At 37.4% G+C, this 25284-nt stretch overlaps 1 protein-coding gene and 1 pseudogene across 8 annotated transcripts in view; one reads left to right on the top strand and one right to left on the bottom strand.

Moving 5' to 3' along the window:
- Positions 1-25284, bottom strand: part of ANKRD26 (ankyrin repeat domain containing 26) — a 73955-nt gene that overhangs the window by 33897 nt on the left and 14774 nt on the right. For 2 of the 8 annotated variants that reach the window (XM_031444650.2, XM_031444648.2), the window contains exons 8-20: positions 24039-24099; positions 23751-23950; positions 22129-22258; positions 21610-21671; positions 20635-20728; positions 18790-18888; positions 18161-18189; positions 17902-17974; positions 13124-13197; positions 11958-12112; positions 3832-3999; positions 2008-2041; positions 1579-1720 (exon numbers count right to left, since the gene is read on the bottom strand). In XM_031444650.2, the coding sequence (XP_031300510.2) occupies positions 1579-1720; positions 2008-2041; positions 3832-3999; positions 11958-12112; positions 13124-13197; positions 17902-17974; positions 18161-18189; positions 18790-18888; positions 20635-20728; positions 21610-21671; positions 22129-22258; positions 23751-23950; positions 24039-24099 (1321 nt within the window). Of the gene's footprint in view, positions 1-1578; positions 1721-2007; positions 2042-3831; positions 4003-11957; positions 12113-13123; positions 13198-17901; positions 17975-18160; positions 18190-18789; positions 18889-20634; positions 20729-21609; positions 21672-22128; positions 22259-23750; positions 23951-24038; positions 24100-25284 lie in introns of all 8 variants that reach the window. The other 6 variants (XM_031444649.2, XM_010995662.3, XM_031444653.2 and 3 more) reach the window with 4 other exon arrangements.
- On the top strand, positions 8306-9572 carry LOC116150449 (cyclin-I-like; annotated as a pseudogene).

The raw sequence follows: 25284 nt of genomic DNA on the forward strand, positions 1-25284 counted from the left end.
TGTATTCCAAGAATGCAGGGCTGTTTTAACATTTAAAAAGCAATTAATGTTATTCACCATATTAACAAATTAAAAAAGAAACACCATATGATCAGTAGATAAAAAGAGGCACTTGCCAAACCTCAACATCTATTCTTGATAAAAAAAAAATTCCAGCAAACTAGGAATACAAAGGAACTTCTTCACTATGATAAAGATCTATGACAACCCTACAGCTGACACCATATGCAATGGTAAAAAATTGAATGCTTTTCCCAGAAGGTAAGGAACCAGACAGGAATGCCTTCTCTTACTCCTTCTATTCAGCACTATAGTAGAGCCAGTACAATTAGGCAAAATAAAGAAACAAAAAGCATCTGGATGGGAAATGAAGAGGTAAAACTGTCTGCTAATCAGCAGGGAATATGATTACATAGTGTGAGTCAGCCAATTCCAACCTTTGGGCTGGGTTGCTTGCTTTGGTAAATAAAGTTTTACTGAAACACAGCCATGTCCATTAACTTGTGTATTGTCTATGGCTGCTCTCATGGTACAGAGGCAGAGCTGATTAGCTGTGACAGAGAATATATCGGCTGCAAGTCTTAAATGTGAACTATCTTTCGTGAGATAGTAGTTTAAACAAGAAAAAGCTTCCACCTTTGGTTACATAGAAAATCTAAGAGAATCCACAAGAAGTCTACTAGAACTAATAAATGAGTTTAGTAAGATCAGAGGGCACAGAGTCAGGATACAAAAATCAACTGTATTTCTATAATCAGAATGAACAATCAGAAATTAAAAATCAAAATATATTATTTGAAAATAAATAAGTAAATAAATAAATAAACTATATTACTTACAACTGCACTGAAAAATAAGAAATACAGGTAAACTCATAAAAGATGGAAAGATACATACATTAAAAACTCTAAAATAATACTGAGAAAATTAAGGAAGACCTATATAAGTGGAGAAATAAACCTTGTTCAGGGGTTAAAAATTCAATATTGTTAAGAAGTCAGTTTTCCTCAAATTAATCTACAGAGTCAACATAATCCGCATCTAATTTCCAGAAGACCATCAGACTTTTTTTAAAAAAAAGAAATTGACAAGCTGACTCTAAAATTCATGTGGAAAGAAGGGTAATAAAATGAAACAAAATGAAGCCAGAGGACTGTGGCCTTTAACCATGGAGCTGTGAGAAGCAGTAGCTGGATTTTAAGCAAGGGGGTAACATGTTGAGGTCTGAATTTTAAAAACTATCTAGTAATCATGGCCGCAGTGTAGACCAATGTTCCAGGAGGTGGAACGGCGGAGAAGAAAGTCCTGAAGTGATTTCAGTGTTCTAGGAGGGAAGTAGTGATACCCTGACCTTGGGTGAAGGCGTAGGAGCAGCAGAGTCAACAGAAAGCACAGTGAGTGGGAACAGTCACAGCCCCCGGCTGGCAGCGCACAACACGTCTGATTCTGCTTTAACACAAAGCATGTTTCTGAGATGCAGCGGACTGTAACATATCCGTGCTCTCTGGGGCAGTACTAGGTGTGCACACGTTACCACGAGATACTTAAAAAGGCTTTGTAGTCATACGGGGGTCCTACCTTTACACTCCAGGCCAAGTTGTTCCATTAACAACAGGGTATTCTTATAATTAGGGAAAAGCAATTCGCAGTCCTCGGAAGCCGTTTCTGATGACAGAGTTAAGTCATCGAGGTCATCCACAGAACTAATTTGCTCTTTGACCTACAGATAAATAATAGTATTTCACAGTGTCTCCAACATAGTTATAAAATATGCCCAGTGTACAGAGGTGATAAATAGCCATCTTTTTATGAAAGCAAAAACACGGACACTTCTTGAAAGAACTGATTTTTATCAAAAGGATAACTTTATGAACAGTGTTTCTAAATAATTTTTTTCAAAGTAAATGTCTCTACAACAAAGGAGGAGTTTCTGTTTTTCCACTCTACCTTTCATAAATTATTTTTTTACTACAGGATAATATTGTTATAATTAATTTTTTACTATACCTTGTCTTTTTCAGTAGATGTTTCCTTTGCAGACCTAAAAAATAAAAACAAGCATTTCTTTTCAGCCAAATATTAATTACTTAAAATACAAGGAATATCTAAACCTATTATTTTTATATAAACTCTTTGCATTGGTAATTAATTTTCTTTGAAAGGGATTAAACAATAAATAGAAAGAGTAACATTAAAGGACAAAGAAAGTATACCAACAATAATAATATTAACAAAGTATTAAATTTGGATCAAGCTGACAGTCAAAGGAAAAGGAAAAACATAAGGTTACTTGCATTATTTGATAGGAAGAAATATACCAGGGTTTTCTTGATGTTGTCATTTTCAATAAAAACTAGATTTTATGGCACTAAAGCCTATTTGGAAAGTATTATTTAAGTCCTTATAGGAAAGAAACTCTTTCCTAATAATCATGATATTAGCTTTGGAGGACTTAATATAAAACTGCTATGCATGATTATCAGCACTTTACATGTCTTACAGGCATTTAATCCTCACAACAATCCTGGGAGGCAGGTAATACATTAGCTACTTTACCCAGAAAGAAGATGAGGCACAGAAAGGCTAAGTCACTTGCCTAAGCCCCTTTGTCTGCCCAGAATTTCAACCCAGGCAATCTGGCTTCAATACTTGTGGTTCACAATATGCCAAGAAAATAATATTTATTTTTAAGTGTTTTTAAGTAATATCATAGCAAATTAATCTACATTATCATTCCATGTCTAGCTGTAATTATAAATAACAATTTCTGAATCTTACACCTATTTTTTAAAAATAAAAAGACTTTAGACCTAGGCAATATTGGAAATCTACTTTCAATAAAGATTTTCTTTTGCTAAAGAAATTTATCAGCAGGCATTCATTATCCATTCAGCTGTTTATTTATGCATTTGACATGTCCTTATGGAGCAAACAAAACATGTTAATGACACTTTTGGTACAAGAATGATGGCTTTTGTAATTTAGAACTTAGTACTCCAAAAGTAAACATTGTGATAAATTATTAATAGTTTATTATTCTATTGTATATAAACAAAATCTTCCCCTTTTCCCTAGAATCTAAACAAATATTAAGTTAATCTGGTATCTTAGAATACCATACAAAACCATAGACACTCATAATGATACTGTCAAAGACACTATAACATCTAGATTCATCAAGGAATGATTAAATCCTATTCAGTATGGCCTAAGTGTTTGTATAGTTATTATGAATATATAATTTTTAAAAATCTATGTATGATAGTGTAACTTTTAAGTCATTATCTGCATATTCAATTGTGTAAGAATATTACACTTCAGAACCAATGAACAAGCCCTAACCATAAAACTATACATGAATAGAAGTGTTATGGATAATTAGTTTACTGTAATATTTTAAAGATAATGTAAGACAATAAATACACTTTCTAATACTGGAAATGCAAACAAGATTAACTTGAAAAATGATTCTATGGAATCATTTCCAACAGCATATAGACATGCTCTAAAAACTATCATCTAAACATTAAACTCCCTTGAGCCCCACATTCCTCTTCAGCTACCATCCAGTCCTCTCCTGCCTTTCCAGTGAATGTTCTCTAAGGAGCTGTTTACACGGATTCACTACAGCCCAGCTTCCATGGGGACTATTTATTGAAACTACTTCCGGTCAAAGGCATTTGTCATCTTAACCTCTCGGCAGTGTTTGTCTGAGATAGTTGAGAATTCTGTTGCCTTGGCCTGTCCACTATATTCTGCTGTTCTATATCCAGAGAAGGTAATCACTGCTCATATTTCTTCACCTAGAAATAAAGAATTTGTAGATTTTACCTGCCATCATCTTGATGTACTTCACTTAAACTGCTGTCATCATTCTCTTGTAGGAGACCACCAGCCAGTGAGTCAGCCTTCTCAAACACTGGTGAAATCACAGATGCTTTGGATGTCCATTTTTCATTTTCATTTTTCTTTAATTCCTTCATATCCAAGCCAGGACTGCTACTTTAAAAAAAAATCCATTAAAAACCCAATTTTTTGAAAAATAATTCTACTAATAAATAAAAAAAATTTTTCGTAAAATTCCAACTCTTACCCATCTTAGGTCATTTATTAATTCACAAAAGAGTTATGAAGTAGCAACCATATGCAAGGAAATATAAATTCTTGCTTCAAAGACAGATATACAATTATGATACAATGTGATATGTAAGAGCTGACACATGGAAAGCAACAACTGAGCATAAAGAAGCCTTTACAGAAGAGGGGAAATAAATAGGAGGTCATGAGGAAAAGAAATGGGAGAAAATTATTCTACTTAGAGATTATAACGTGAGCACAAAGATTAGACACATGGCATCTAGGTGTGTCCTAGGAAATTGGAAGGAAGAATACAAAATACATGGAAGCCAAGTAGAGAGATGAGCCTGGGAAGAAACTCTGAACAATATCAAATGCTACACTAAAAAAAAGCTGGAGTTCACTGCCTAAAAGCAATGACTCTTACACAAGGGAGTAATAATTAGGTTTGTACTATAATTTTCTATTCTGTTTTTAAATATAATAATGATTACTTTAAATGATTTTTAAAAAAATAATATGAAGTACATACAACATGAAAGAATAAATCAAGGAAATACCTTGAGGGGAAACATTTACTTTTAAAACACATGTTGGGGTAACATCAGCATCATGGCTGAAAAAGGTACCTTATCATGTCCCCTCAACACTTTGGCATCCATCCACAAACAAGGTGGCTTTGCAGGAGTTGTGGGATCTGGCACCATACACTAAGGGACCTGGGAAGAGTCCTGCCCACCCATGTGTCAGGAAACAGACATACAGACCACATCCCAGCTGCAGACCCTGCATGGCTCATGAACTAGCTCCAGCCACTCTTACCATGTCCAGGGAACCCCTGGAAAACACTGTCTTAGATAATCACACACAGACAAGAGAGCCTTTGTGGAAATCCATGTTTCCAGGAGAGAAGTTCCAGCACACCACTGGAGCAAAAAAATACAAGTCTAGACACCTTGGAGAGGGCGGTTATTAAAGACTGGAAGAGGTGACTGCTACTTCCAGTGCAAAGACAGCAATACAAAACTTCAAGGAATGTGAAGAATCAAGAAAAAATGACCCACCAAAGGATCATAATAATCTTCCAGGAACCAATCCCAAAGACATGGAGATCTGCAATCTACCCATGAAGGATTCAAAATGGTAGTTTTAAGGACTCTCAGTGAGCTACAAGAAAACACAGAAAGACTGCAACAGAATCAGTAAGATACATAAATAAAATGAGAAGTTTAACAAAGAGATCGAAACCAAAAAAAAAAAAAAAAAAAGAACCAAATGAAAATTCTGGAGCTAAAGAATACATTGAATGATAGGGAAAATGCAAGAAAGAGCACTGACAGTAGAGTGGATCAAGCAGAAGCAAGAATGGGTGGTTAAGAGATAGGAACTCTGCCCCCTCAGCCTCACCCAACTCCCTGCCCGCATCCCAGGGTTTCTTTCTACCCTGGGGTTCTCCGTGCCTCTCACTCTCCTCTCTACTCGCCTCCTCCCTCATCCCAGGTTTAGCAGGCATCCATCGTTTTCTGCCCAGGCATCCCCGCCCCCCAACGCTACCATCGCCACTGTCTCTTCTTTCTAGTCTCCTCCGCTCCCCACCCTCTCCTCTCTTCTGGAGAGGAGGGGGAGGATGAAGAACCCTTGCCTCAGCTGAGGACCCCAGGAGGCTCAGGACCGGAGCCCATGACCTCCCCAGTCCTGAGCGGCCTGTCTTCGAGGAGTCCGGAAGCAGGGTGCCTGGTGGAAGAGGCTGAGGAGCCTGCCGCAACCTAAAGGCCCGCCCAGCCGGGAGCTGCCAACCTGCTGGTGGTGGGAGCCGTGGCCCTCCTGGACCTCAGCCTGGCGTTCCTGTTCTCCCAGCTCCTCATCTGAGGCTCCTTCCTGGCCTAGTTCTGGCTTCGGTCGCTGCCTGTTCATTCCTCTGACCTGCCTTTTTCTCTTCCTACTCCTGGTTGTTTTTTCTCCTATCTTTCTTTCTCTTCTCCCTTTGCTTTATTTTCTGTCCCTCTCGGTTTCTATCTCTTGCTTTTTCTTTCCCTTCCTTCTTTCAGATTCTCTCATTTCCTCTGGCTCCTTCTCTGTCGTCCCCATTTCCTTCCCCATCCACCCCTTCTCTCTCTAGATTGTTTACATATGAAGGGCTTTTCTCGCTCAGAGTCTCTCTTCTCTAAGACATACAATTCTAAGTCAGACCATTGCCCCCTCCCCACCTTTTCTTTAGACCTGAACTTCAATGAGGGTGGGGGTTTGGTGTCCTGAGGAGTCTCCTGGAAGCTGAGTGAAAAGGAAGAAGAAAATTGAGAGGGGTATATTATATACTGGGGAAGACTATACTGGGCAAGGCACTGGCTGAGCTGCTGTGACTCCCTGACCCAAGGGGCCTGGCATCCCTCTTGAGGCCTCGTGAAAAAGCTGGAGGGATTGCAGCCTCCATCTCTGACCCTGGAGGATCCTATCTCACCTCCAAGCACTGAGCTAGGGTTTTGCCTAACTCCATCCTTCCCTGAAGGAAATAAGGGGAATGAAAAATCCAAGTGCTCCCAGCATCTTCTCCCTCTTTCTTTCCTCAATAGCCAGCCCCTCGTCCCACCCCCTAGGGTGGCACGGCATGTCAAGAGCAATGTGTAAAGGAAGGAAAATGTCCAATGTGGCCAAGTCCACACCCTGACCTCTCCCACCCTTCTCTCTCCCCCTAAAACTTTATTTGGTTGGTCTGGACTCACTTGTGGCCTTTGATTAAATTTCTGAGGGGCCTGAAGAAGACATTTCTACTGCAGAGGGTTAGAGGCAGCTGAGCAAGGACCCCACTCCCCAACTCTGGCAGTGGGGGTGGGGGAAGGGGGGAGGCAATTCTGGAGACTGAACAAAGTAATAGGAGCTTACAGGGCAGAAGAAGCTGTTTAGTAGTCTCTAAATGGATTACATCCCTTCCCCTAACATATCAGAATCTTGTGAAATGGGAAAACAACAGAAGGAGGCTGATCAAAGGAAGCCAATCTCTCCAGGCAGGGCAGAGGTGGGCGTCAACCCGGTGTGCGAGGTGGGTGGAGAGCCCTGTTTGAGGTGGTGGCTGATCCCAGGTACTAGCTTTTCCCCTGGGGGCAGGAAGCCCTAGGAAGGAGGGGACTGTCTGGTCCCCGGAGGATCTTTCCTCCCTCCCCTGCATGAGGCAAATGCAAGCTGCCTGCCAACCCCCTCCCTCAAGAAATGGCCTTGCCTGGGAATGCCCACCACATACAACCTCTTCTTTTTTCTAGTCAAACTGTTTGCTCCTTGGCCTGCCTCCCTCCTTCCTCCCCTCTCAACCTTTACTTCTGATTTCTATTTCATGGAATTTGGGATTGAAGATAAACTACAACAGTGCCACCAACACCAAGTCTTGCAGGAAAAAAATACAAAGAAATTAAACAAAAAAAAATTAATAAAAAAGTTTAAAAAAAAAAGAGAGATAGGAGCTCTGAAATTATCCAGTCAGAGAAGGAAAGAAAAAAAAAATGAAAAAGTGTGAAGAAAACCTACGTGAATTACCAGATACCATCAAAAGAAATAATTCATAAATTATTGCAGTTCCAGAACGAGAAGATATGGAGAAGGTGGCAGAAAGCTTATTTAAAGAAAAAATGGCTGCGAACTTCCTAAACCCAGGGGGAGATCTGGATATCCCAGGTCCTAAAGCGCATAGGTCACCAAACTCAACTGAAAGGCATCCTCGCGCACCTCGAGCGCCTCGAGCGCACGGGGCAGCGCCTCGGCCCGGCGTTTTCCTATTTCCCCTTCTTTGTTTTCCGTTTTCCCCTTACCCCTCCCTTTCCCCAGGTCCCCTGGGAGGCACTTCCCCACAGGGTGGTGGGGGAAGAGCTGGTCTCACCCTCACCTCTCCCAGCCTCGCTGTCCTCCGGCGACAGGGAACCCCATCCCCACCCCGGCACCAGCCGTTGCCGCTGGAGGAGCGGGGCCGCCGGCCTCTGGACTGGGATTCGCTGTCTGCCCCACGGTCCCCGGCCATGTGGCCGAAGCCAGCGCCCTCCGGCCGGGTCCCCCTTTCCTCCAACTCGGTCTGCTCATCCTCGTCCAGCACGCCCCACTGAGGAAAATGAGGCGGTAACTGCCAGTAACCGCCACTGGAAGAACCCGCTTTAGCTCTGCGGGGTGGGGGGGGGGGAGTGGGGAGAAGGGGCCCTGGGACGGGGAGGAAGAGGTGTGGGAGGGGAGGGGACTGGGGGGTGGAGGGGGAGAGGAGGGAAGGGGAGGGGAAGGAGGAGAAGGTCCCTACATCGAGCTGGGTGGCAGGTAGAGCCAAAGGACATCATGAAGCTTCCAGGGCCTTTGGAAAACCAGAGATTGTCTTTCATGTTGGAAAGGCAATCTCTAGGGAAGCCCAGATGTAGAAGGTGAATGTGCAGAAAATGCCTCCAAATCAGAATGTTTCTCTAGCCCAGAGAGAGGAAGTGATTCAGTGGTTGGCCAAACTCAAGTACTGATTCAATCTTTGCCCAGAAACATCTGCGCTGGCTGGTAGTCTTTGGACAGATTCTTAGCTACTGTAAAGGCCCACCCAAAATACATGAGTTGTATTGCAATCAGCTGTGATTTCCTAGCTACCAGGGCTGCTGAGGAGGACGAGAACCCCAGCACTGAAGGTGTCGGCAGGAGAGAGTTTCTGTGGGTGTTCTTCCTCCGGGATTCTGAGGAGGGAGAGAGTCGTTCTGGACAAGTTGAATTGGGACCTTTGCACAGGCACACCCCGGATTTTCTTCACATTTTCCACGCCACTGCAGTGTCAACTGGGCCGCAGTTACTTTTTAGTTTGCCCAGACTGAGCCCATCTCAACATCTGGCTGTCCTCACCAAGCAACTACTTCACTGTAGGGCCTGCAGCCAACTTCTGCAATTCAAAGGATCCATGCTTACTCTGGCCATGGTCAGTCTGGAAATAGAAAAAATCATTTCTGATGGGCTTCCTCTTACAACTGAAAGGCTTCAGGAAGCACAGATGGATAGCTCCCAGCTGACCCACTGTCGGGAGTCTGAGGCACGTCACCTTTCTACTCTGCAGTCTTCCCTGCCTCAAAATTCCTTATGTCTACCATCCCCTCCAATACACCCTGGTGACCTGTGACAAAGGACTGTTCCGATTACATCCCTCCTCTGCCCTAGGCCCAGATTTCTCCAAGGACAACAACAAACCAGAAGTGCCAGTCAGAGGTCCAGCAGCCTTCTGCCATCATCTCCCAGCTGCCAATGGGTGCAAGCACACCTCTGCTACGTGCACCACAGAAGAAACGGAAGTGGACAACTTCCACGATGCGATCAAATGGCTCCATAATGAAAATAATGCTTCAGAAAAATGGGGGGTTCTGTGTGTGACACTGATCTATCAAGGCAAGAGGGACATACTTCCCCTGGTCCACCTTTGCAGCCTGTTTCTGTCATGTAGCTTCAAGTGTCACCTTCAAGTGCAAACTAAGGAAGATGACTCTGGGGATGGGAACGTGGAAAACCAGGAGAGGCGATATAAAGGCTATATAAAACTTATGAGGCTGATTCGAAATGAGCCAGAAAAAAATCCCTGTTTATTTGAATGGCTAATTATAATTCAACATTATTTAAGCACTTAAAGACCAAAAACAGTGTAAAATTCAAGATCAAAAAAAATTTTTTTAACTAAATTTTAACTAAAATTTTAACTAAAAAAATTTTTGTAGTATTTGTTAGTTCCACTTTTCTCTGTAAAATGTAATGTAGATTACCCTGTGTCAGAAATTCAGTCTTTTCTTTTTTAAGTTCTAAAATTCCTAGCTAGCAAATCTTGTCGCAGAATCCTGATTTAATATTTGTCTTGTTTTGTTCTCCTTCTTTGAACACTTAATAATTTTATGTATGTTGATCTATCACCTGACTTCCACTGATGATGAAACCCTCAAAATTATTTTTTAACAATTTAGTGAACAAGCCAAAACATGGAAACAGCCTAAATGTCCATCAACAGGTGACTGGATAAAGAAGAGGTGGTATATTTATACAATGGAATACTACTCAGCCATAAAAACCGACAACATAATGCCATTTGCAGCAACATGGATGCTCCTGGAGAATGTCATTCTAAGTGAAGTAAGCCAGAAAGAGAAAGAAAAATACCATATGAGATCGCTCATATGTGGAATCTAAAAAACAAAAACAAACAAAAACAAAGCGTAAATACAGACAGAAATAGACTCACAGACAGAGAATACAGACTTGTGGTTACCAGGGGGGTGGAGGGTGGGAAGGGATAGACTGGGATTTCAAAATTGTAGAATAGATAAACAAGATTACACTGTATAGCACAGGGAAATATACACAAAATGTTATGATAACTCACAGAGAAAAAAATGTGACAATGAGTGTGCATATGTCCATGAATAACTGAAAAATTGTGCTGAACACTGGAATTTGACACATTGTAAAATGATTATAAATCAATAAAAAATATTTTAAAAAAACAATTTAGTGAACAAATTATTCATATAACAGCCATGTTTAGTCCATGATTCAAAGTAATTCAAAGAAAAAGCTACTTCAGAATTGCCTCATATGAATCAGAGGTAGTAATAGAAAAAGGATTCCCATGACCATGTTGATTTTTGTTTGTCTCATTTTAATTTCTAGAGTTTGGAAACAAAATTATTTTCATTTTTGTTTATTTTAAATTGAAGCTTGAAAGTGGCATGTGATTAGGACACTCAGATTTATTGAAAGCATTTTTGACGTTTGTATAAAAGAATTTGATAAAGTTAATATATCCAGATGCTCATCAAAGAAACATGTTCTGTAACAACTAAAATTGATTTTTTTTTTTTTGACAACTGATCAGTTCACTCATTTATAATCAGTAGGAGAGGCTGTCTAGATGTTGGGGCAGCTCTCTGATTTGGGTGACATGTAATAACTGAATTAAGTGCCCTAGTTTTATGTTAAGCTATTAGGATTTTCTTGATAAAAGTTAATCCCCCTGCATCCCCAGCCTACTTATATTTCTCTTAACAACTTTTGGATCCTGAGTTCCCTGCATGGTCTGAAGAAGGTATTGCAGTCAGAACCATGTACTGATGGCAAAAGCCTCTGATAGCAATAAAAGCTGTCCAGGAAGGAAGGAAGGAAGGAAGGAAGGAAGGAAGGAAGGAAGGAAGGAAGGAAGAAAGAAAGAAAAGAAAAGAAAGAAAGAAAAGAAAGAAAGAAAGAAAGAAAGAAAGAAAGAAAGAAAGAAAGAAAGAAAGAAAGAAAGAAAGAAAGAGAGAGAGAAATCCTCACCAAGAGACATTACAATAAAACCATCAAAAATCAAAGACAAAGAGAATCTTAAAAATAGCAAGAGAAAGGCCTGTAAATTAAAAGGGAACCCCCATAAGTCTATCAACGGATTTCAAGAGAGTAGATTGACATATTCACAGTGCTTTAAAAAAAAAAAAAAAAAAAAAAAAAAACCTGCCAACCAAGAATATTCTATCCAGAAAAGTTATCTTCCAGAAATGGATAAAGAAAGTTTCCCAGACAAACCAAAGCTGAGGGAGTTCATCACCATTAGACCTGCCTCACAAGAAATGCTGCTGAAAAGAGTCTTCAAGCTGAAAGGAAAGGATGCTAACTAGTAACATAAAATATATGAAAATATATAATGCACTGGTAAGAGTAAATAAACAGTCAAATCCAGAATACTCGAAAACTGTAATATGGAGGCATGTTAAGCAATTAACTCTAGGATTAAGGCAAAAGGGCAAGAGTATTAAAAATAACTATATCCCTAGTGAAATACAAAATCTATTAATCATGAACATTAGCTCAAATAGAAGTCATTTTATAGGAAAATAACAACTATCTATTGTTAAATGTTGATATAGGCTTACCTATCAGAATCTCCATTCTCCACAGTAGGAAACTGCTGGTTGTTAGTTTTTCCATTCTTGCTCTGCTGAATTAATCCACTGTCCTCACTGGCATCACACATGTTTCCTGATCCTTCCATTTCACTACTTCTGTGCTTCTCCTTTTCTTCTTCAACCTTTAATGAAAGTTTGATATGAAGGATAATTATTATTACTTTATTCATTATACAGACTTTTGTTTTTTGTTTTCATTCATTTTATCATTTGACTCAAAGTTTGCCCTGATTTAAGTTACTCTTAAACTAAGAAGTGAAAATTAACTTGCCTTAGCCTGAAATAGGGGAGAAACATGAACTCACAAACCTACTTTTGTCACTGTTTGTTTGAACTAAACAATTCATACATGTTAAATTTACCAAGAATTAATTGGGAGATTAGATTTTTTATGTTACAAAGGCTTCCTCACTAAAAAATATTTCACCTCACATACCTTAAATAGTTAGCCCCTCCAGTGCATGTGAAGATTTTTTTTTAAGGACTAATAACTGGAGAATAGGAAACTTTAAATTACTAGGAGCCAAAATCAAATAACATCAGTCAGAAAGAGGAACAAATTCCTAAATTTTAATGCAAATTATATATTATGATAGTGTTATATATCAATACATATTCTCCGCTTCCATCCAGTTATGTTATATTCTAATATCCACTAATAAGAGTGAATAAAAGAATTTTTAATAATATTTACTGATTTCCTACCCTGAAATGAAATAAATTAGAAAGTTACTATTTGTTCCCTGATAACAAAAGTCTAATTCTGGGGGGTTTGATTCTCTTAGTAGGCAGTTGGGTTGACTCTATGACCCCCATGCTCTCCCTGATTATAGATTCTGAAGTTAACTACATAGAGATCACAGGACAGAATAAATCTTTCATCTTGGCATTAATGACTGGCAATTTGAAACTGCAAATTTTGGACCACTGGGAGTTTATCTATAAATTATTATAGATCCTAACAATATTTTAAGTTTGTAACTAAATAAAATGCTATAAAAACTAAATATTAAATTACTATCTATTGACTCTAAAAGGCTAGTTTGAAAGGCGATTTCTTTTGACCTGTGTTATGTTACTGCAGCACTGAAAACAGTATTAAGCCAGAAATTTAAATTTACATTTTTACATACCTGTGAGTGGTTATTTTCACTTCCATCAACTCTTTCTTTCTCTTCCTCGGATGTCATTTCTAAGTCTAGTTCTGCTGACAAATGTATACATTTAGTTAAAATTAACTACTTAAAACAGTTAGATAAAAGGCATAATCTTTATAAAAGTAGGTTAAAAAAAATTCATCAATTGACAGTTCAAGCTCAATCTTTAGCTGAATAGTTACTTCTTTAAGAAATACTTATAATTATCTAAAACTTCAACAAACTATTTGGGAAATACTAGATGTCTCCAGATTAAAGGCATACAAACATCTCAAAGTTTCATTCACAAATTCATCCACCAGACACGAACAAAACAAAGAGAAACAAAGCAAAACTTTAAAATATAGAACAATCATACAAAGTCACAATAGACTCTATTCTCTACCTCATAATAGTACCTTTTTAACAACACACCAAGCTTCAACAGCAACATTATTCATGGTTTCCAAAATTACTATTTTTTTAATTTAATTTATTTAGTTTATTTGGGGGGAGGGGGAGTTAGGTTTACTTATTTATTTTTAGAGGAGATACTGGGGATTTAACCCAGGACCTTGTGTATGCTAAGCATGGTCTTTCTGACTTGAGTTACACCCTCCCCCCATTACTTTTTAGGCTTCTATCAATTCCTTAATCTGAAATGTTCTCCTCTACTATCCTGGCAAATTCCTTTTCATCTTTTAAGTCTCAGCCTGTTTCGTGAAGTCCTCCTTGATTATAGCTATGTTTCCCCAGAGAAATTGGGATCTCTTCCTTAGAGTTACCTTAGTACATCACAAATTATTCTATTATATCTTCATCAGCTGAACTGTAAACTATTTCTTTAAATGTCTATCCTCTTTGCTCCTACACTGTAGAGGACAAGCTCTTAAAATTATCTTTGTATAAATAGTTTTTATTTATTTTACTCAATAATTACTTATTAAGTTCCTGTTTTAGTAGTAGGCACTGGGGTTTAAAGAAGAATGTCAGGGATGGCTTTTCTATAGATAATGCCTGAGCTGAGGCTTAAACAGTGAGGTCAGCCAGCTTCCAAGGAACAGAGGGCAGGAAAGGAAGAGAGCACGCAAGGCTGGAGCAGGAAGGGAGAGACACACATGAGAGGGTCAACATTTGTGTAAAATACAGGGCAGGTGAGGAGGGAATCACAAGCAGCTCAGAACACCAGAGCAAAGGACAGACAGAGGGCACTAGGGATGGAGAGCCAGGCAGAAGTCAGACCATGAAAGCCTTACCTGTCCCTGTAAGATGCCTGGAGATTAATATGCTTTAAAGAGTGGTTCATGGTCATACATGCACTTGAGATAGATCACTCTAAGTGTTGTGGGAGGGATTAACTTAAAGGGCATACAAATAAATGGAGGGAGAAAAATTTGAAGCCAATTAATATGAAAAAAAAAAAAAAAAAGATGATGCAGGCCTGAACTGAGAGAATGTTTCCAGAAATATTTAGCCTATAAAATTATCAGGGCTAAATAAGTTAAAATTTTATTTTAATAAATTTATAATAATAAAATAATATGATTTTATTAAATAAATAAATGCATGACTACTAGGTCCCTGGAGAACTAGAGTCTGCTTATTACTTTATAAAAGGTATCAACTGAGAAGAGACATGATGTACATGAACTATTTGCAGTTGCTTCCATTTCTCTTGTAGTTTTTCTGTTTCACATCTTCCTGTGTTGAGGGAGCTCATGTAGGTGTTTAAAGTCCTGCTTTCTGGATCTCCCGAGCTCATGAAGAAATAAGAGTCAACAAGTCACTTGTTTGGTTAAAAAAAAACTGTGAGTTTATAGCTTGTAGTCACTACTGTAGGAGATAATTGAGAATCTTTTGTAAATATGACATTAATTCTACAGGTAAGGGAAGAAAAGAAGATGAAATTATAGGAGTAAAAATAATATTGTACGATTTTTTACTACAGCTCTGATCATATCACTGATTAAGGGCACTAAATTAATTGGTCTATAAAGTAGAACACATATCAGATGTGGTTAATCAATAGACTGGCTATCTTAGCAGAATTAGAATTGATATTCCATATATTATTTTTAAGTGATAAAGGACTCCTTAAAAACCAATATCCTTTGTGACCTATTAATCCATTAAAGTTGATATACCATGTGGACACAGTTAAGAAGGAGGTCCTGTGTAGCAAATTCCACTACCACTGGGAAAGCCACTTCTAAAATACAGACAGTCATAAAAAATACTAGAAATATTTTGATATTTAATCGTAGAGGTTTTTTTTGTTACAGTGAATACAGTTGTAACTAAGATTTTTAAATTCAGAGCTAGGTAAAAATAAAGCTAAGACACCATATCTTGAATCTTTGGATGTCTACCTAGATTTCCCTACTAGTCCCAAAGTTCTAAACATAACCCTGCTGCCCAATCTCATGTATACTAAATACTAGCCTAAATGAAATGAATTTACTTTCTCCTGATTTTCTTTGCTATTTATCACATTGCTTTGGTCAGAAGAAGGATGCAAATGTCATGCTAAAAGGTATTGTCTGGTTGTAGATTACATAAAGAGAGAAAACACAAAGGAGATTTTGCTGCAAAATGATTTCTGCAAAGTCAGAATATGGTGAAGCCATGCAGAGGTAGCCTACTACTAGTTCTCTGTGCTGTTTCATTACCTTCTTTGCTTTCTCTGCTTTCTGGCAGCTGTGATTCACATAGGTCAGGGAGCACTGAATGCCCTAGCAGAAACACAGCTCCAATACTAATCTTGTCTTTATCTATTAAGGTCATCTGTCTCAATTCTGTGGATGCTGACTGATTTGTGATCATTGATCGTGATACCAATGGACACTTATCATCAACTTTCAAATGCCCGGCTGTTTGACAAGTCTCATTACTGAGGCTCAAACTAGTAGCATCCCAGTCTGGAAAGTCTGAAAACAAAGTTTCCATTTATCAGAACATGAGTAATAACACAGTTCTCTCTCCAGAGCAGCAGCCTCACGTCCTCCTCTCCTCCAAACACACTACTCCTTCACAGCTTATTGTATTTTACATGTCATTGCTGTTAATATAGGTAACTACTGTCTCTCATTTTTTTCTACTTTTAATTTTCTAGTATTACTTACTTGGATTCACTCATCAATCTCTATACTCCATAAGCGCTTTATGAATAATTATGATTCTTCAACATATGAAGTTTTTTATTAACAAAACTTATGTCTAACCATTTACTGGATGTTTAAATATGCATGACAGTATTGTGTTCTAGACACATGGGTTTTAAAAAATCTTTTAATGTATGGTACTACTTTAATTACAATGAGACGGTCTTTCCTCAGTGTACCAGTATATTCAGGACTTGTTTCTTAAGCCTTGGATAAACTTTATAAATTTACATAAGGATAGCCTTGACTGACTAATTTTTTTCATATAAAAATAGCATAAGTCTAGGTACAAACTAGATCCAAAGAGCACAGAGTACCATGAGACAGGAAATAAATATATAACAAAAATATTTTCCTTTTTAAAAAAAATTAAATTGTCAGATTTAAACTTTTTAAGACAAGTCAAAGAAAAAAAAAGGCAAGAAATGTAGAAGTGAAACTTTAAAGCTCGTTTCATCACAAGGGCCCTTTTATCATTTCACACCCATGAACCCTGTATATGGTTTAAAACAGCAGTTCTCAAGTGTCATCTGAGAAGCCCTGAAGTCCCAAGTTCCCTCCATCCAGGGAGTCCAGGAGGTCAAAACAATTTTCACACTAATACTCAATGCTATTTTCATTCTCATTCTCTGTTAAGTGTGCAGTGGAGGTTTCCAGAGACATGACATGTGATAACATCATAGCTCTGATGGCTAAAAGGAATGTGTGATTGTGTGTGCTTGTATTTTAAATCTTTCAGTTTTATTTTCTAATATAGTAAGCATCAATGGATACAACCTACTTAAACAAAAGTTCTTCAGAACTCTCAATTTTTTAATAGTATAAAAAAATCCAGGCAGCCGCTCACCTGAGCCTGCCTGCTCTCCCCTTGAGAGTGTACTATCCATGCCTTAATGAATCCTCACTTTACTTTAAAAAAAAATCCTAAAGCCAAAAATTTTCAAAATTACTGTTCTAAAAGATTATGTCTACCTAATATTAAGGTATGATTAATTACTTCCATCATTCTTAATAATCAAAGACACCACACACATACACACACACTCTGCTAATCAAAACATCTGGTTGGCTTAAGATCTTTGGGGGTAGGGAAACAGCTCAGTGGTAGAGCACATGCTTAGCATATACAAGGTCCTGGGTTAAATCCCCAGGACCTCCCTGAGTGAATGAATAAATAAATAAACATCATCAATGTAACAATACTAAAATGAAATTATTAAATTTGAAATACGACTGACATGTTAGCAAGTGAAGCTCTATGTAGAGGTCAGAATTCATTTAAGCATTTTAAAACACTGGAAAAATCTTAGTGTCTAATAATTAATCTTTCAGAGTCCCTAAGTATAGGGATTCCAAACTGAGAACTTTAGTGTATCCCAACATAAATAGAAACATCTGAGTTAAAGCTTACATCTTAAAAGTCTATTTTTCTCATGCTTGTAAATATCTTTTTTCAAACAAGGATACCAATAATAACATCTGCCTTATTTAATGTCACATCTTTCAATTACACTTGTGAGAAAAACAAAAAGGATTAGGAATGAGAAGACTGTGAGCACTTCAAATATTTTAATTTACTTCTTTTCAGAGTTAAATTTGTACTGCAAAATTTACCTGATCTGGATGCTTGTAAATCCTTCATTCCTCCAGTTTTACTAGGAACAGAATCCTTCACTCCAACTGCACACTGAATGGGTTTTGAAACAAACTGATTAATAAATAATATACATTTGATACAATCTGTAGTAATAATTCAAGGGGGGGAGGGTCTAGCTCAGTGGTAGAGTGCCTGCTTAGCATGCACAAGGTCCTGGGTTTAATTCCCAGTACCCCATTAAAAAACAATTCAAGATAAAAGTATAAAAGTTCTTACCTTCAAGTGGGGATATTTTTCAGTAGAATCTAAAAGCCAAAAGGGACACATATCAATTACATGTAAATATGAAAGCCAACTATATATTCATGCAGAGTTAGTACTGAGCGCAATCCTCATGCTTGCTTTGGAAATTAATACATTAGGTTTTGGTGTTTTGTTTTTGAGGGGCAGTTAGGACAGCAACAAGACCGAAATATGAATCCATTATAGATACTGAATAAAGAACAAGAATATAGGTTTAACAAAACATGCAGTTAAAATTTCAAAAGTACGATTATGTTTCAAATGACTTTATAAAATAGAAAAGTGCACATATACTAATGTGAACATGCTGATTGATGAGGAGAAAAGTGAGCTTTAATCAGAGGAACAAATCATGGCTCCAAGAAGACAAATGTGAAAGCTGATGGTAAAATGCAACAGCGTATCTTTAATGCGATTGACACCATTAGACTACAAGTATTTATCATGCTCTTCAATTTGTCTTGTAATTTAGGAAGTCCACAGTTGTGATGGCAGTTCATTTGAATGTGCAATTCACTTCTCGTCAAAGTGTGATGAATTGATCAGCTTGGATACACACTTGTAGAATAATAGCTCATAAAAATATTCATTTTTTTCCATACCCATGTGGGCTACTGGTATGCCTACATTCCTTGGGTCCTCTAGTTTAGCCATCATAAGGTTTCTTGATCCACTCATGCAAGAAGGTATATAAGACACATCTAAGAAATAATGTACATTAAGTTTTCAATATTGAAATACAATGATCAAAAAGGAAAAAATAAATTTAACTGCCACAGAATTATTAGATATTAAGTCTTCTATATTTCAAAATCAGCATAGTATTTACTGAAAGTAACAATATTAGCATTTAGGGAATTAATTCTATTAATTTCTTTTGTTTCCAAAATTAGTTTGGTTTGCTGTATCATGCTAATACTTAGAAGGATTTTTGTGAAACAACTATCTTATCAAAAAATTAGCTATCCTTAAAAAAAAAAAGCCAATATTTCTATATTCAAATTAATCTCATTTAAAAAACAAATACCAATGCAACATATATTTTTGATGCCTGATAGGAGTTGTGGCTGTGATTTACCCCAATTCTAGCCCCCCTCCTGCTTCCAGCATTCTCTGGAGTGGCAATGATCTAATCTTGCTTCAGTGCAAATATACTGATGCCATCAAAAAGGAGTTCTCTCAAGTTTCCTCCTCAATTCCAAAATCACCTACCTGCGGCCTTTTTTTCCTCCTTCCTGCCTTTCACTGTATCCTTTCCCCTCCAAAGGTACCTCTAGATCTGTGGTCTTAATTGTTCCCCTTTTCTATTCTTTTGATAGATGATCTCCACCACTTCTTTTTCCTCTCTGCTTAGCAGCAGTATCTTACATCTCTAATTTGTACTTCAAGTCTTTGCCTCCCTCTGGCTATAAACGTGCTCAGGAAGAAAAGCAAAGTCATGCTTTTCCTTGATGCTGTTATGTCTTGAACTCCCCAGTTGCTCTTCTTCCAGATTCCCCTAAACACAAGTCTACCCTCTGAGCGTGGTCTGAAGACCAGCAACAAGGGCATCACCTGAGAGCTTGTTAGAAATGCAGACCCACTGCTCAGAATGTGCACTTTTCATCAGGTCCCCAGGTGACTTATTAAAATTTGAGAAACTCTGGCCTATACCGAGTCTGCTTCTACAGCACTTGGACTTAACTGATCCTTCTGAAATCCAGCCTCAAATGCCTCACTGTAACACTTCCCAAAAGCTGCATCAGAAGTTGCAGACTTTCCAACGAACTCTCTACCAGGCTCCAGCTCCCCTGACCTCCCCGGAACGCACCCTGCTCTCTTCCTCTTTCCCACTCTCTTCTGCTGACCTATGAGACACCATCCTATAAGGCAGCAACACGCTGCACGACACAAAGGTCCAGACATTTACAGCTGACCACACACGCCTGTGCTCAACCATGGCAGGTACACCCAGCTCTGCCTGATCAGGTACCACAGTCCTCACTGCCTTCCTAATGATGAGGGGGACGGGGGAGTGGAACATTCTGCTGTGCTTCTCGGACAAGCTTTAGTGCTGGAAGAAACTCACTTCACATCCATCTCACATTTCAAATACTCTTCTCTTCCTTCTTCCAAAGAACTATTCTGCCACAGACCCCCACCTCCTTTTCCTTCATTTATTCCCCTCCTCTCTGCCTCTCATACTTCACTCACTCGTTCCCTCCTCCTCATTTCCTGACTGTCCTCAGGTCACAGAGCATCTTAAAAGGAAACTAACAATTGAGCTTCTTGAACAGCACTCTAATCTGTTGCTGACACTTGATAAAGTATACAATTTACCTCCTTTTCTCATCTTTTTCCTCACTGTACATTACAACAGGTGATTTTCTTTGGCCGATAGAATGTATCAGAATTCATGTTTTAAATCAACATTCTGTTAAATGACTTTTTTATAAAATAGTTCTTACCTTCTATTTGTCCTTTTAATATATTGTCTCCTCCTTGACCTGCAGCTCCAGATAAATGATCAACATACTTCAGTGGTTGACTCTCGGAGATACTCTGTTAAAATTAATATTAACAATGAGTTGCATAAAGATTTCCTAATCTCTTTCTAAGAAAATATCCACATTTCCTACCTTATTTTCTTTTTAAATTCCTACTTTAAAAGCAATTAGACTTAAAAATAAGAGAAGCAAGGGAAGGGTATAGCTTGTGCTTAGCATGCACAAGGTCCTGGGTTCAATCCCCAGTACTTCCTCTAAAAATAAATAAACCTAATTACCTCACTCTGCCAAAATAAAATAATTAAATAATAATAATAAAAAAAAGAAGCACATCTTGGAAACCCAAACATTTAAATAGAAAACTTCACATGCACTCTCTAGATCAAGGCCATCTTTTATATTCATTTGGCTCTTGACTCTAAACTTGAGCGTGGAAAGCCACAGTAAGTATTTTCACAGACAAAATATTGACTCACATGCACATATCAACAAAGAATTAACTTCAAAATGCCTAACTCCATTTTGCATTCCCGACAAAAGAAGAGGACATTTTCAAAAATACATATTTTTGTATAACGGAATCACTTTGCTGTACACTTGAAACTAACATTATAAATCCGCTACACTTCAAAACCCAAACCAATTTCCTATGACTTCTAAGCCTCAGGGGTTTTTTTTTGCCATATACACTAGTTTCATTAGATGAGTCTTGAAAATTAACAGAAGTGTTCTATGCAATAGTATGACATTTAGCACAGAATGATTTTATTAATTGTAGCTTAAAAAAAATTAGAAAAAAATTTTGATGGCCAAATGCAAAGGTGAGAAAGTAAAGTCAAAGTATCTCTCCATTTATGTTTTAACAGCACTCAATGCTTATATTTTAAAATAATTAATAATAATAATAATAATAATAATAATAATAAAAGACAATACCTCAGAATCCCAAGGTGATTCTATATCTTCGTCTTCTCCTAATCCTAATGCTGACATCATATCTATGAAATGCAGTCACAGATACATTAATGAGGACATTTACCACTGTAGGGGGGAGGGTAGAGCTGAAGTGGCACAGCGCATGCTTAGCGTGCACAAGGTCCTGCTTTAATCTACAGTACCTCCTCCAAATATAAATAAATGAATAAACCTAATTACTTTCCCCTCGAATTTCAGAAGGTTGAACCATTTTCTGGAAGAAAAACTTGGTTGCAGTTGGGCTCCTTATGAAAAAAGGTGGCAAAAGAAAAACACTTAAAAAGAAATGGATATCATATTTGGATCTACACACTTCAGATTTTTTATACTAGTTTTTTTTTTTTTTTTTTAATGAAAGTACTGGGGATTGAACCCAGGACCTCATGCATGCTAAGAATGTGCTTTACCACTGAGTTATACCCTCTCCTTTATATTAGCTTTTAATCATAGAAAAAAATCCATAGATGTTCACTGACTTACCACTTCTGTTATTTTTGTGTGCTCCATCAACAGAGGTCAATTTGTTCTGGTCTGTTTGCCCCTGTGGAGCACTTTCAATAGTCTCAGTACCATTTTCTTTTTTTCCAATTTCTGGCTTTGTTGCTCCTTCCTATAAAAACAAAACAAAACAAAATAAAACAAAAACCCAACTTCAGAAAACATCATATTCCTACACTTGGTCATTCAGTCAATCAGGAAGACGACAAATATTTACTATATCTATAAAATCATAGGCACTATCCTGGGAGAAGCTGGCAATATGCATAAAAGACAGATTCTGCTCTATATTCTAGGACAGGTGGAGATACATGAAAACAAATTAGCACAGACAAATATAATTCAACATCTCTAAAACTGAAGTGAATGGATACAGTAAGGGCACAAAGGAGAGAAGATTCTGTTGCATCTGGAGAGCTCAGGGAATGCTGGGAAGACCGGACTGTATCTTAAAAGACAGACTCAGTACAGAGGAGGGATGTGAAGTGGATTCTAGAAAGGGCAGCCTAAGCCAAAGATAGAGGTGTGAAACAGCATAATAAGACACTTGGAAAACTAGAACACAGGTATTGGAAATGGAATTCAGAGACAAAATTTGCTAGATTAAATATAAGACATTGCTTTGTTAATTTAAAAGTGAGGATTTCTAAAAAAAAAATAAACAACTTCAAAATAAAACTAACTTTCACAGGGAACTATATTCAATATCTTATAATAAACTACAATGGAAAAGAATTTAAAAACAAAGAATTTAGAGATAGATAGATAGATAGATAGATAGATAGATAGATAGATGTATAGCCAAATCATTTTACTGTACACCTGTAACTAACAAAATATTGTAAATCAACTATATTTCAATTTGAAAAAACCCAACTAACTTTGATAACCAAAAAAAAGGGGGGGGGGGGAGTGAGGATCAAATTTTCTTTTTGTTGTTCATAAAAATCAACTATATGTCACTCAGAAGAGTCTGAACACTTTTTTCCATGACCTGACTTTTTCTTATATTGAATTTGAAATAATCTTGATCCTATTTTATAATGTGGAGTTCCTGTTGTCACTTAACCCCACTATTTCTGCTGTGTTTGTATAATAATCTCTCTCAGTGTTGGGGGGAGGGTATAGCTCAAGTAGTAGACTGCATGCTTAGTATGCACAAGGTCCTGGGTTTAGTCCCCAGTACCTCCTCTAAAAATAAATAAATAAACCTAATTACCACCCCCCACCAAAAAAATTATAAATAAACAAATTTTTTAAAAAATCTCTCATCTTGACCCTCATTCATCTTTATATTCATTTTGTCCTTCTTAAATGAATCCTTCCCCTTTGTACTCCTCCCCATCTTCATATTCACCTAGCTGTTCTTTCTAGTTGCTTTCTAATTCTTTCCTTTCTCAGTGGCATACTTGAGAACTGTTTGCTGCCACCGACCTTTACAAATCTCAGTCCTGCACATGTATCTCTCTTGTTATCACACTGTTCTCTATCGTGATCTTGAGGACTTCCATTTCTGTATGGGGTCATTTTCATCATCATAAGAATCAGGGGGATGGTATGTGAAAAAAGCACAGGAAGAAAAAGTTAAAAACAAAACAACTGACCTTTGTAAGACCAAGGCCTGCCAAAGACTTGAGAGGTTTTTGAAGAGGTTCTGGTGATGGGCAGGCAGGATGAGAACAGCCTGGGACTTTGACTGATGGTTTGGGAAAGGTTCCAACCACATCCTCATTTTTACTATCAGAATTATTGTCCTCAAAGAAGGTGCTAGTTCCTGGTCTCAAAACATCATATGTTGCCTCTACTATAGTGAAAACAAGGTAGGGTACATGAAAATATCTGTAATTTCAAATCAGTGAAAACATGAGGAGCAAAATCTTCAAATAACTTACTATTTTTCCTGGATTGCTGACAGGCATAAATTAGCTTTGTTAAACTTGGTTTCTGGACATTCTAGAGAAGAAAATAACAGCTTTAAGAATAACAAGTATGAACTTGAATAAAATAATTATAACATTCCGCATTTCTATATGATCTAACACAAAGAGCACAGGCTTTGGAGTCATTTGGATGTGGATTCAAATCCTGGTTCTGACATTTACCAACCTACATCTTCTCATGGGTTGAGGATTATGAGAGATGACCTCAGGAGTCCCAAAATGTTACTTTCCTTACCCCTCATTGATTATTATACAAACAATATGGTATCCATTAGATGACTTTCTTGACCAAAATGATCTAGAACAAAAACTTATCCCTGATAGTTTAGAGTCCTATTGAAAAAACTAACATTAAGAAATTTAAAGTAATTGTTATATTTTGAAATGTGCTTGCATGACTTATATATGTGTGAATTATCTCTCATGGGGGAAATATGAGAGTTTACTTTTTAGCAGTATCTTACTTGGATGAGTTAGCACAGCAAACAGTGTAAGCTACTTCTATTCCATTCGTCAAAAAGCTAAAGGCAAATGATTGTTCAAATTCAGCTCCTTCTAAGAAAGAGGAATAAAAACAAGAGTAAATCTGAGGAGCAATGACTCATGAATGAAAGTCACACACATAGTAAACAGAAAGCCATAACCAAATAAGCTCACAACAGAGGCAGAGCGAGATGGACTGAAGGAACAAACACTGAAGTAGTGTTTTCTGCAAAGAAAAATTATGTTAAGGATAAATCATTAAAAAGAAAAAAAGTAGGGGAGGAGGAAGAAAAGAAAAAATGAGACATGACTCATCAAGGACAAACTTAAGGCAAGAAAAAAAGGAAAATCAAATATAACAAGGTATGTGGAGAAATATATATATTTCAGCATTTATATATAATAGATCAGTGATATATCAGTATTGTTAGGGACATACTATGAACAAAAGCTTCTATTTTATGTTTTTTTATATAGAAAAAATATATAAATTATACATGTAAGTATATATATATTGTTCTTCAGCAAATTTTATAAATAAGTCAATATATATTATATATAAGACAGAGACATTTGTTCATAATATATCCCTAAGAATACTGGTTTGTATCACTCTACAACTATTGGTTTATAAATGCTGCCATAATAAAGAGTTTAATTTTGTCATAATAAAATGTCATTCAATTGAACATGGTCATCTCTCACTACCTGAATG

Source organism: Camelus dromedarius, chromosome 26 (genome assembly GCF_036321535.1).
Source record: "Camelus dromedarius isolate mCamDro1 chromosome 26, mCamDro1.pat, whole genome shotgun sequence".
In the NCBI taxonomy this organism is placed as follows: Eukaryota; Metazoa; Chordata; class Mammalia; order Artiodactyla; family Camelidae; genus Camelus; species Camelus dromedarius.